The 13,410-nt window shown below is 50.5% G+C and overlaps 1 protein-coding gene across 28 annotated transcripts in view; it reads right to left on the reverse strand.

Moving 5' to 3' along the window:
• VSTM5 (V-set and transmembrane domain containing 5) overlaps nucleotides 1-13,410 on the reverse strand; it is an 83,090-nt gene that overhangs the window by 69,660 nt on the left and 20 nt on the right. For 9 of the 28 annotated variants that reach the window (XR_014231121.1, XR_014231122.1, XR_014231123.1 and 6 more), the window contains exons 1-3: nucleotides 13,147-13,402; nucleotides 9,164-9,245; nucleotides 1,389-1,520 (exon numbers count right to left, since the gene is read on the reverse strand). Coding sequence is in view for 9 of the 28 variants with exons in the window: in XM_082340037.1 (XP_082196163.1) it covers nucleotides 1,389-1,520; nucleotides 9,164-9,245; nucleotides 13,147-13,237 (305 nt within the window). In the remaining 19 variants the exon portion in view is untranslated. Of the gene's footprint in view, nucleotides 1-1,388; nucleotides 1,576-9,163; nucleotides 9,246-11,691; nucleotides 12,041-13,146 lie in introns of all 28 variants that reach the window. The other 19 variants (XR_014231125.1, XR_014231126.1, XR_014231135.1 and 16 more) reach the window with 13 other exon arrangements.

The raw sequence follows: 13,410 nt of genomic DNA on the forward strand, positions 1-13,410 counted from the left end.
TATTAAGCCAGCAGTACATTTATTCATTAAAAAAAAAGATGAGGGAACTGAGGCTGAGTCACGGTATAAGTGTCCAAATCCCTGACAAGTAGAAAATCAGAGCTGAGACTGGAACCCAACTCTCCTTTCACTGCTCCACAGCTGCCTCTAATAAGATAAGGCACTTTGAGTATAGGCGTGGAGGTTTTCACTTCTTTTATGTTTCCCAAAATAGCACATCACTCAGTGCTGGTAAGGACTTGGGAGACAGATGTGACAAGAAGCAAGAGTCTAGACCTGGGCTTTCCCATATGGTAGCTGCAAGCCGCAGTAGCTATGGAGCACTTGAAATTAGCTAGTCCGAATTGAGATGTGCTCTAAATGTAAAATACACACCAGATTTTGAAGACTTGGTACTTAGTATGTTAAACAGAATGTAAAATATCTCATTAATAATTTTGTATATTGAATACATGTAGAAATAATATTTTAGACATATAGGGTAAGACAAAATATATTAAAATTAACTGTGCCTGTTTCTTTTTTAATGTGACCACTAGAAAATTTAGAATTACATACATGTCTTGCATGTGTGGCTCACATTATATTTCTATTGGATACCATTGGTTTCGACCATCACTCCTCCACTCGCTTCAGAAAAATCCTCTTCCCTTGAGTTTGTTTCACCCTCTCCCCTCCTCGTCATCGTGAGTGCTCTGCTCCCCCAGTCTCCTCTTCACTCTTCAAACACGTTGGCAACCCTACTGCAAGGTATGGCATCACCCTACATACCTCCAGCATCCTCGTCTACAAGAAGATTCTCCCTCTACCTCGGTCTCCAGTAGAGCAGCCTGCTCTGACCACAACCTTCTCTCCTTCCTGTTTACTGTTCAACATCTCCCACTGGCCTCCTCAGTCCTTCCACTCCAACTCTCTCTACCTTTCCCAATCCATCATTCTCACATCCCTCCCTCTCCAGCCTGGGTTCCATAGCCCATCATGTCCCAAACACTCTTGCCAAGATTCTTGAAACTCCAGTGGCCTCTGTCTTTTAATCACATCTACTAGCAAAACCCTCACCCTGGATCAACAGCTCTACACTTCCTCTCTGCCCAGACCTGAGACCTGAGCAGTCAGCACGGCGGGAGAACATCCCACGGCTGACACTCTCCAGAACAACAGAGAACGCGGTTTCCAGTGCACATTCGAGAGGGCCCTCCAGACTGCCCATCTTAATGTATTGTTCACGTAAATTCACTCTTCCTTTCTCCATGGTTATTATGTCCCTCCAATCTCTTTGACCTCCAAATTCCTCCTCATTCCCAGCAGATGACCTCGTCCTGCTGGGACACCACTGGGCACCCTCTCCTGCTTGAGACGCCCTGTGGCTTCTGGGCCACCACACTCACCCGATGTTCTTCTCAGCTCCTTTTCTGCCGGCAGAGAGGAAACGCTGCCCTTCTCCCCAGATGCCGGGAAGGCACACCTGCCTGTGGGGACAGAGGGTGGCAGAGGAGGGCAAGATGCCGGCTGGGGAAGCCCTGGAATCAGAAGACCCAGGTCCTGTTTCAGCTGCGCCAGGCCCTAGCTGAACAACTGCGCAAATCCCCTCCCCCCTCTGAGCCACTATTTCCTCATTTGTAATTACAGATCATCATGGCTTGGCTGTTAATGATTCAATTAAAAAAAAAAATGTAGGTGAGACAGCTTGACAGCCAGGAACAATTCCAGGGGGCAGAGGAGCTCCCTTCTCTGATTTTTCACCCAGACTCAATCCAGTCTCCTCCCATTCAACAAGCATTTGGGAAAGTAAGTCAAGAGGACCGACACTGATGGAGCACCAGCCCGGAGTCACACATGCTACATGCAAATCCATAATTAGCTCCTTTGGCATCTGACCAGCTCCACCCAATCTCTTCTCAGAGCCCCGCAGAGAAGGCCCGGCAAACCCACCTCCCCCGTCAGCAGACTGGACCAAGGGGAACCACCTGATCTAATCTAGTTACTGTCAATCTTTGAATATTAGACCATTTGGGGAAGCTTTTAAAAATCCTACCTTGGACTATGAGTTTAGAACCTTTGGGGGTGAGACCAAAGCCTCTGTGATTTTTAAAAGCTCCCACATGATTCCAGTGTACAGACAAGACTGAAAACCACTGAACGAATCCACACTAAGGGGTCAGCGGCTGAAGCCCAGACCCACTTCCTAGGGGCATTTAACAACGCCTAAACCAAAGGAATGAAGGGCCATTGTGTGAAAAAGGAATGTTTGAGGCTCTGTGACAGCCTTTCAGCAAGATATTTGGGGGAAATGGGCTCTTTCTGGCATCCCTCAAATTTTCCTATATCTGGTCCTATTTCTAGAGATGCTTTTGGGTTAGGGAGGAAGAACGAGTGACCTAAGTGTTTCCCTTTGCTTCCTCTACTCTCTGCAATGTTATAAGGCAATGGTTCTCAACATTTAGTTGCATCAGAATCACCTGGAGGGCTTATTGAAACAATTGCTGGGCCCCATCCCTAGTCTCTCATTCAGCAGGTCTGGGGTGAGGCCCCAGAGTTCGCATCACTAACAAGTTCCTAGGTAATGCGGCTGCTGGTCCCAGGACAACACCCTTAGAACTTTGGGCAAAGGGGGGCACTGAGGATGCTCCCAGGATCCCTGAAAGCTGGCCCCTCCTCTCCTTGCCGAGCACAGTTAATACCACTTCTGCCAGGCAGGGGAAGAGCCTCTGCTGCAGAACTTCTCATCTTGGAGAAGGGAAGACTTGAGACACCCAATCATTGCCAGAACGAGGACCAGTGGGTAAAGATTGAAAGAAGATTGGGTTCTGGTGAAGAGGACTGAGAGAGTGTGTGTATAATGCATGCATTCACAGACCTGGAGTCAGGCTGACTTATCCTCAACATTTAGGTCTGCCAATAACAGCTGTGTGATCTGGGGTAAATTTGTTTCTTTCAGTCTCTGTTACCGTACCAATGAAATAAGTATACTATAATAGGGTTGTGCCCACCTCCGGCAGCAGAATGAAGTTTAAGGGAGGCAAGACATATAAGGAGCTTATCACAGTTTCTAACACTTGGTGCCCATTCAATCATTGTTGAACGATTATTCTTCAAAGAACAAGAATTCTGTGAAGATGCACTGAGCTGCTTATTGAGGTAGTGAGCTCCCCATCCTCATGGATGTGTAAGCAGAAGCTGGAGTTGTACCAGGGACTGAAGCAGTAGACCTGAGACTGGGAGCTGGAGTGTTGAGTGAAGGAGGCTCGTTCTTCCAGCCCAAATTACGTAACAGGTATAGAACTTGAATCAGCGTTTGTAAATCTGTGATCCACTTGTGGAGGTGTGGCAAGAGATTGGGTGACCCGAAATTCCTCCCTGTGGAATTCCTTCTGGAATCTTTCTGACTTAAGCAAGAGCCACCCTTGCTAGAAAGCCAAACACTTTTCTGAATGGTCACAGGCTATGGTCAAGTCACTGCTGTGTTTCTACTCGGATATCAAGGAAGCCAGGTATGGCGAAGGTGGCTGCCTGGCCCTGCCCAAGCTTGGGGGATGGGGTGCTGATGGTATTTCCCTCTGCAGATCTGGGCTGCAGGACTTACGGCGTGCCTGAGTCAGTGGCCAGCCTGGGGAACCAGGAGGTGGGGTGCTCCTCAGACACTTCTGTGGAAATGTGTGTGGAACGGGAGGATGAAGGAGGAAATGAGGTGGCTGACCTCCCAACAATTCTTTTCTTTTTTAAATTAATTAATTAATTAATTTATTTATTTATTTTTGGCTGTGTTGGGTCTTCGCTGCTGCGCGTGGGCTTTCTCTAGTTGTGGCGAGCAGGGGCTATGCTTTGTTGCAGTGCGCGGGCTTCTCATTGCAGTGGTTTCTCTTTGTTGCAGAGTATGGGCCCTAGAGCGCACAGGCTTCAGTAGTTGTGGCACATGGGCTCAGTAGTTGTGGCTCGCGGGCTCTAGAGCACAGGCTCAGTAGTTGTGGCGTACGGGCTTAGTTGTTCCGCGGCATGTGGGATCTTCCCGGACCAGGGCTCAAACCCGTGTCCCCTGCATTGGCAGGCGGATTCCTAACCACTGCGCCACCAGGGAAGTCTCCCAACAATTCTTTTTACAGGATGCCTGAAAGCACTTGGAAGAGGGGTGTCGAGTGATCAAAAGATAATTCAGGCACACACGTGACAGGGTACCACAGTTAGGAGTACAAAGCTCCTCCTTCAACGAGATTAAAGGGCCAATCCCTCTTCATCCTACAGGTCTTAGTTTAAACATCACTTCTTCCAGGAAGCCTGCCACAGTCCCTCAACACCAGGTTAGGGGTCCCAGCTCTGGCTTCCCATGGCTCCCTGTCCCTCTCTATCAACTTATCCTTGTCCATTGTAATTTCTCTTGATTAATGCTCCATCCTCGCAGATCAACTTTCAGCTATGAACACACGGGCTGGTCTATCTTGTTCTTCATTGACTCCCCCGGGCCTGGCACAGTGCCTGGCACTTTGGGTTTCCCATAAACACCTGATGAAAGAATGAATGTCTTTAGGCAAGTCTCTCAACCTCTCTGAGCCTCAGTTTCCCCATCTATAAAATGGGGACTAATAATACCTATTTGCAGGATTACTGTGAAGTTGCATGGAAAAGCAGCTGTTACAGTGCTTGGCACAAAGTATGTGGTGCTCAATAAATAGTCACAGATATTATTGTCTTGTAATTGTTATTAACAATTATAAAAATTCAGGAGGTACTGGCTTTTCTTCTCTTCAGTTGGCTAGAGGCTATTATTAGTGATCTTTCTAAACTACACATCTTGCTGTGTCTCTCCTGGCTCTGAAAGACCTAAAAAATCTCGCCTCAACCTTCTTTTCCTTCCCCATCTCCCAAGACTCCTTGCCACCCCCCAGTTCCAGTTGCACCAAACTGTGGACCACTCCCCACTGTGGCTTACTCCCTCTAGCTCAGCTCAGATCACCCATCCCCATTCTCAGCCTTCCGCTCACTTCTAAAGGCCCATCTTAAATGTCACCTCCTCTGCCAGGCCCCTCTCGGCTCCCATAGCACAGTTCCCAGCTGGCTTTGCATTCGTGTTGGATGAGTGACTGCCCATCTCCCCCGCTAGAAGGAGCAGGCAAGCACACACTTAGGTCCGAATCGCCAGCAGCCCAGCAGTGTGTGACATGACGGATGGCTCATTCAAACTGGGGCTGTCAAACTGAATTGACAGTCTACCTGACATAAAAGAACAAGCTCTGGTTCAAGGACTCCTGAACTCCCATCCCAGAGTATGCAGAAGGCCTGCTTGATGGCAAGAGGAAAGAGCGGGTCTGGTGTTCGGCTTTTGGGCATTGGCTTCCTAAAGGAATGTGATCCAGTCCCACAGTGAGCCTGGGGTGGGGATATTGCAATAGGACAGAAGGGCAAACAGCCAGAGAAGGCTCACGTTAGGTCCCCTGGCCAGTGTCTGGTGCCGAGGGACCCACATCTCCCTCCTGATCCCCTGGCACTAGTGTAAGAGTCTATCAGAGGAAATATTCCAGCACTTAAGATCCAAGACTTTCCCAAGCCCCAGTCCTTTAACTGTTAAAGACAACTTATCAGATTGAATATGAAGAAATTGACCAGAGCTGAAAAACTTGACTTAACTAAAGAATTGTCACCCGCTACTGGCCCCAAGAGCGAGAAGGTGGCGGTGCTGTGTCTGTGCTCATTATTTCCTGTTGCTCAGAACCTTCCTCCTCCCGGCTCACCTGGCTTCCTCCTACTTTGCCTTCGAGGCTTCTTCTTTGAGTAGACTCCTTCCAACTCTCAGCTGAGCTAAATGCTTTTCTCAGTACTCCCTGGGCATCTGACCTCAAATCATCTGGGTAGGATCTGACCTCCCCTCTGGGTCATGTGATTCCCCCCGCTGCAGGGACCGTGCTGAGTACCCCTGGCTCCTGGCATGGTGCTCCCAACACAGTAGGTGCTCAGGAACCATTTACTGAACCAAACCAAACTTCAAAGCAAAGCAGCCTTCTCTCTTGACCTAAGCCCGGTGGCAGAGTATCATGGGTTTGTCAGCATTAAACTACAAATAAGGCATAAGCGAGACTCGTCTGCATACAATGGTGGGTGTTCTGAGAACGGAAGATGGGAGAAAGGTGCACTCTTAATGCCCAGCTCTTTCCTTAAGATAAGATGAATGGAGGGGACATGGAAATGGTCTAGTCCAGGAACTCTCTGCCTGGCCACACATTAGAGTCACCCCAGGAGCCTAACTTGAAACGAAACAGTGTTGGGTCCTGCCCTCAAAGAGACTGATGTAACCAGCTGGGGTAGGGTGTGGGCATCTGTAGGTCTTACAAGCCCTCCAGGAGGTTCTCATGTGCAGCCTTGGCTATGAACCGCTAAGCCAGCCCACCCTCCTGGCCCTGTGCACTCAGAGAATGAAGGTGACCCCATATACAGGGCTTACTGCCAGCACGGGGCTGGAACCAGCCCCTCAGGCCCTGCCCCTTCCCAGCTGGGGACTCCCCAGGAAGCCCCAGAGCAGCGGGGTTCCTCTGGGATCAGCATGTCACTGGCCTGAGCTGCCCCTAGGGATGCACCTCAGCAGGGGAAAGGCCACTGTGCTTCCTGGACCCCAGTGAACAGCAGGAATGTTCTGTGCTCACTTCACGGTCCAATGTGTCCTTCCCCCTTTGCCCACAGGGCTGACCGGTGCCTTCCCAGCCCAGCAACCCAGTTACGGGAGAAAATCATTGCCCAACTTCATACCTGCCAATGATGCCTCTCTCCCACTCCCATTTCTGCTAGGTAAGTAAACACTTTCTGACCCTGAGACTGTGTTCCAGGAAAAACCCAGGTGCAGGCAGCCCAGTGTTTGAGAGCACAGGCTACGGGGGTGCAGTGTCAGTGGGGTCTCTGAGTGGGGGACCAGTTAAGTTTCCAGTAGGTGCCTACCAAGGCAACTCCCCCACTTCCCCACTTCCTCTTCCTTCGCTTAGCACACCCAGACCCTGCCAGGCCCCAAGAGGATGCGTGAACCTAGTTTTTGAGCACTTGCTGTATGCCTGAAACTCTCTTCTCACCCTGTCCTGCTGTATACCCTTACTCATCTTTCAAGACTGAACCTCACCTTCTTCATTCCCGTTCCCCAGGTAGGAGGATGCTTCCCGGTGACGGTGACCGACAGAAGCAACACACATTCGGGAAGGACTCAACTTCAGTCCAGGCTGACAGAGATTACAGCAAAGTTATTCATTTGTAACATGCATCTTGACTTTAGATATATCGGAATATTAAAAGTAAAAAAAAAAGTCTTAGAGCAGATGAAATAAATAGGTGTCCTTAAGTCCTGGGGACAATGGAGAAAGGAGAGTCTCCTGACTGCAGCCCCTTCCCAGACCAGCAGAGAATATACTCAGGACTCCCTTGGAGACCAGAAATGAAGAAATTTGGGTGACTTTCTGGTTGATTCCGCCCCTCCCTCAATAGCTTCAGTGTAATCCCCCAGCCATTTTTTGAGCACTACCCCCAAGGAGAAGAGGTGTGTGTGCAGAGGGTACCTGTCAGCCTGGAGGTGGCCCCTGGCCTTCCTCATCCTCCATACGATGTGCATATCAATAGCACTGCACTCAGCACCCTGTATTAGGGCTCTGTTCTCCCCCCAGGGAGGGCTGAAATCTGAAAGCTGAGCTGTCCATCAGAAGGGGGCTAGCTAAGGAAAAAGTAGCATGTGGATACAATGACATACAGATAGCAGTTGAGAGGAATGAGCAAGATCTAGGCTATCAACATGGACAGAGCTCAAAAATTGCTGTAAAAAGGGAATTCCCTGGCGGTCCAGTGGTTAGGACTCGGCGCTCTCACTGACCAAGGCCCGGGTTCAATCCCTGGTCAGGGAACTAAGATCCCACAAGCAGGGTGGCATGGCCAAAAATAAATAAATAAATAAATTGCTGTAAAAAGTAAGTTGCTGAGTAACAAGTACGGCATGACTGCAATTTTTTTTTATTGCATTTTTTTTTTTTTTGCATTTTTAAAAGCACGCCCAAGCACCACTCTTTTGGGTGGGTACCTTTATAGGTATGCAAGACCATTGTCTATAAATCAGAGAGGACAGTGCAGAGACCACGCCTATTTGTTTCACCTGGACAAGTGCAGAGCCCGATACACCATAACTGCTTAGTAACTGTGGACGGCTGCATAGGTGACCAGTGGGGCCTTGTCCTGGCGTGATGGATCCCGGTGCCTCCCCGGGGCCTCCAGGGGATTCCTCAAACACCGGCTCTCCCTCCCCTCCCATGGCACCTCCAGCTAAGCCAGAACCCATAGCTCCATCTGGCTGTGGCCACTCTGGCCTATCAACTCCCTCCCCAGACCCAGGCTCAGCCCCCATGCGGTTCCTTTGGTCTCCCGGGCACTGGGCCATGAGTGACTCAGTGGGGCTAGCTCCTCCATCCCTGGCTCCACCCTGGTAAAGTGGGGATGTTAAAGGGCACTCGTGTGTGTATTCACGTGTGCACGTGTGTGGCTGGGTGTGTGTGCGTGCTGGGGGAGCGGGCTGCTTTTTAGAAGCTGGGGTTGGAGCACAGGAAGCAAGCTGACTTGGCCCAGGCCATTAGCTAAACTTTCCTACTTAACAATAGGTCCTACTGTATAGCACAGGGAACTATATTCAATAACCTATGATAAATCTGAATGGAAAAGAATATTTAAAAAAGAATGTATATAGGGGCTTCCCTGGTGGTGCAGTGGTTGAGAATCTGCCTGCCAATGCAGGGGACATGAGTTCGAGCCCTGGTCTGGGAAGATCCCACATGCCGCGGAGCAACTAGGCCCGTGAGCCACAATTACTGAGCCTGCGCGTCTGGAGCCTGTGCTCCGCAACAAGAGAGGCTGCGATAATGAGAGGCCCGCGCACCGCGATGAAGAGTGGTCCCCACTTGCCGCAACTAGAGAAAGCCCTTGCACAGAAACGAAGACCCAACACAGCCAAAAATAAATAAATAAATAACTAAACAAACAAACCCAAAAAAGTTAAAAAAAAAAGTATATATATACATATATATATGCATATATGTATATATATATGAATCACTTAGCTGTACGGCAGAAATTAACACAACATTGTAAATCAACTATACTTCAATTAAAAACAAACAAACAAAAAAACCAACAACAAAAAAACCCAAAACTTTCCTACTTGAGTCTTGGATCATCTGCTTCCATATGAGCGGGAGCACTGATGAGGAGGAGGCCTGATGGATAACTTCCCATGTTGAGAGCTGAGAAAGGAAACGAACAAGGGTCCTAGAAAAGCACTCCACCTTGGCCAGATGTGGGAGGCCTGCCAGCTTTCGGAGGGGATATGCCTTTAAGTCCCTGTCTTATTCAGCTTGAGCTGTTATAACAAAATACCAAAAACTGGGGGGCCTAAACAACAGACATTTACTTCTCACAGCTGTGGAGGCTGCGAAGTCCAAGGTCAAGGTGACAACAGACTCAGTTCTTGGTGAGGACCCTCTTCCCGGCTTGCAGATGGCCGCCTTCCTGCTGTATCCTCACATGTAGAGGGAGAGAGCGCTGGTCTCTTCCTCTTACTATAAAGACACTAATTCCCTCATTGAAGTCCCTCCCTCATGACCTCATCTCAACTTAACTGCCTCCCAAAGGTCCCACCCACCTCCACATACCATTATATTGGGAGTTAGGGCTTCAACATATGAATTTCTGGGGGACACACACACACAAACATTCAGTCCATAACATCCTGCCCCTGGCCCCAAAAAATTCATGCAATGAATTCTTGCATGCAAAATACATTCATTCCATCCCAACAGCTCCAAAAGTCTTAACTCCTTTCAGAGACTTGGGGTATGATTCATCTTGAAAGAAAATTACTCTCCAGCTGTGAACCTGTGAAACCAGGTAAGTTATGTACCTCCAAAATGCAGTGGTGGGACAAGCATGGGATAGACATTCCCATTGCAAAAAGAAGAAATCAGAAGTAAGAAGGAGTGGCGGGTCCCAAGTGAGTCCAAAACCTAGCAAGGTAAATGCCCTTAGCTCTTTGGTTCGATGCTCTGCCTTCTGGACCCACCAGGGCAGTGGTCTTGCCTTTAGGACCCACTGAGGCAGGGGTGCACCCTCACCCCTGCAGCTCTGCCGGACATTTCCATGTCCCCCGGAGACTCTGCGAGGCCTCCATCTTGCCTGTTGAAACCAAGGCAATGCCCCACCCCCGCCTCTTGAAACCGAGGAGACAGCTCTGATGCTGGCTGCATTGCCTTCAGAGGCATTCTTTTCTTAGCCTGAAAAATAGTGTACACAGCTAAACAGCGATACAGTCAGCCCTGTAGGATCTATCAAATCTGACAGCCTTCCCTCATTCCATTCTGTCTTCACCCCCTTCAGTTACACTGGAGCTGTTTCTGCTGGGGTGGCTGATTAGGCCCGTGGTTCACACCCAGGCTAATCTTATCAAGCAGTGTTTGGCCGCAATCTACGTGTTCTCTTCTGAACATGCCCTCTTTTTTTCGTAACATAGATAGGCTGAGAATTTTCCGTATCTTTAAGTTCTAGCTACTTTTTGCTTAAGAATTCCTTCTTCAATTCATTTCTCTCTTCTTGCATTTTACTATAAGCAGACAGGAGGGACCAAGTTGCTCCTTCGACACTGCTTAATATCTCCTCAGCTAAATATCCAATTTCTCATCACTCCCAAGCTCTACCTTCCACAGAACACTAGAACATGAACACAGCTCAGCCAAGTTCTTTGCCGCTTTCTAACAAGGATCACTTTTTCTCTACTGTCCAATAACATGTTCCTCATTTCCATCTGAAACCTGACCAGAATGGCCCTTAGAGTCCATATTTCTAGCATGTACTTCAAAACTCCTCCGCTTCTACCCATTACTCAGTCCTAAAGCTGCTTCCACGTTTCTGGGTATTTGTTACAGCGGCACTTTACTTCTCGGTACCAATTTCTGTCTTAGCTTTGGCTGCTATCACAAAATACCATAGACTGGGTGCCTTAAACAACATAGTTCTGGAAGCTGGGACATCAAGATCAAGGTGCCGGCAAATTTGGAGGACTCTCTTCCTGGCTTGCAGAGAGCTGCCATCTTGCTTCGTCCTCACATGGCAGAAAGAGATAGAGAGAGGGATCTCTGGTGTCTCTTCCTCTTCTTATAAGGACACTACCCCCATCGTGGAGGCCCCACCATCATGACCTCCTCTAAACCTAACTGCCTTCCAAAGGCTCCACCTCCAAATACCATCACACTGGGGGCTGAGGTTTCAACATGTGAATTCCAGGGGGACACAAACATGCAGTCCATAACAGTCCCGTTTATAGAGAAAAGGCCTCAAATGCAGGGTGTTTGTGTGTTTGTGTTTGTGGAGCATGCTTTCACGCAGACTTCAGTGTAAATGATGAATATCTGACTTTCTGGGTGGAAGCTTTGGGCAGAGGCTGAAGAGGCAGAGAATGGAGGGAGCTGGTGGGAGGGATGATGACCTCTACATCATCAGTGCTGGCCCTGAAGCACAGGCCCCCATCAGGCAGGTGCACACCCACTCACTATCCTTAAGGGGTAGACTCTGGCTGGCACTGGACAAGCGCTGGGAATCTGTCTTCCTGGAGTTTACAGCTTTGCAGGAGTCACTATTCAGTGGAGAACTGCAAACCTTTGACCCTTCCTCCTGGTTTTGCATGTGCTTCCTCTTTACCTAGGACGCGCTGTGTTCCCTCTGTCCCATTCCCCTGGCTGCTCCTGTCCATCTGTCACTGGGTAGGTGCAGCTCCCTTTGGGAGGCTTGGCCTCATTCCCCTGAGCCTCTAGGGCTTCCAGAACTTTGGCACTTCCTGCCTCTCAGGACTCGCCACTCCAAGCCGGCACTCTTGTCTGCTCGTCTGAGGACAGGACTGTGAACCATGGTATCCCCAGTACGATTGTGGCCTGCTTCCTGGAAGCAGAGGGTGCCATGAATGAGTGAGTGAATAAACGAATTATACACTGTGGTGAATCGCTGGTCCTTGAATGCCTGGGACGGCTGTACAGATGTTGCATGAGAATGCCTGATTGGAAACACATGTTGAAGGGTTGAAGAATGATAGAAAAGGTCACTGCAAGGCCAAACGCACCCACCCACCTGATGGACTAGATGACTATTGCTTGCTCCACAGACAGCCAGAGGCACATGCCCCTTTCCCAGTCCTTTTGGGTTTCTGAGATCTGCAGCCTCCAAAGCTGGGCTCTAGCTAGAGAGGTGTAAAGGTCAAGCGTGCTAGATTGCCCAGGTTTAAATCCTAACTCCACCACGGCCTAGCTGGTGACGGCCGTGCATCAGTTTCCTCACTTGCGAAACAGGGATAAGAGCGGCACTTTTTTCATAGGGTTGCTCCGAGGATTCAATGAAAGAAGTGTCGTCAAGCCCCGGGGAACAGTGGGCGCAAACATGCTTAGTAAGCACCGCCTCTTACTAGAGATCCTCCCACCGCCGGTGGCCCTGCACCGGTCAGTCTCTACACTTCAGAGGACTACTCTGTAAAATGGAAATGATCATAAGCATCATGATTACATGAGAAAGCAGAACTGCCTTCTGATCTGCGGTTTGGGTCCGTGGTAGTCTGTGGGGTTGTGCGCTACACGCAGACTCACCAAGCCGGGGGGATTCTGGGACAGCCCATCCAAACCCCCCCGCTCCGGGCAGAGGGGTGAGGACCACAGCCGGCCTGAGGGATTCAGGCCCCAACACCCAACCCAAACCCCTACAACCCCTTCTCTTCGAGAGAGTCTGCTGGGGGTTCCTCTGAGAGGTGGGGAGGCCTACAGCACCAGGACCAGGGAAGGCGCGGGAGGGAGAGGGGGAGGGGCCTCGCAGTAGGGGGTGGGGCCCGTGTGCCCGGAGGTCGCGGGCGCCTGGGCTGCAGTCTGGTTATTCCAGGAAAAAGAAATAAAAAATGCAGCAGAGGAGGCGGCCACCTGGCCGAGCCGCTTATCTTCCGGGCGGCTTCCGGCTCTGATAACGCCCGGGGCGGGGCGCGTACCCAGAGTGGTCTGGGAGCCGGCCTGGGGGATCCTCGCCGGGCCCGGTCCCCGCTCCAGGCCGCGTACAGCCCCGCGGAAAGCGGTGGTTCGCCCCGCGCCCCCCGCACCCCCGCCCGGTCCGGCCCTTGCTTACTCTGCAGACAGCGGGCAGCGGCCAAGCAGAGGGCGAAGACTCCCAGCGAGAGGCCGTGGCTCCTCCTCCTCCGGCTCGGCAGAGGCCTCATGAGCAAGCCCCGCGCGCCGCCGGCCCGGCATTGGCGTCCCGGGCGGCGCGGCGCGGCGCGGCGCGGCCCCGGCTGTGCGCTCACGTGGCAGCCGCTGCAGCTCCTGGCCGCCCGCCTGCCCGCTCCTCCTCCTCCGCTGCCTCCTGCCTGTCCCGTGAGGCCAGATGCAGATG

Source organism: Balaenoptera borealis (assembly GCF_965194805.1).
Source record: "Balaenoptera borealis genome assembly, chromosome: 11".
NCBI lineage: Eukaryota > Metazoa > Chordata > Mammalia > Artiodactyla > Balaenopteridae > Balaenoptera > Balaenoptera borealis.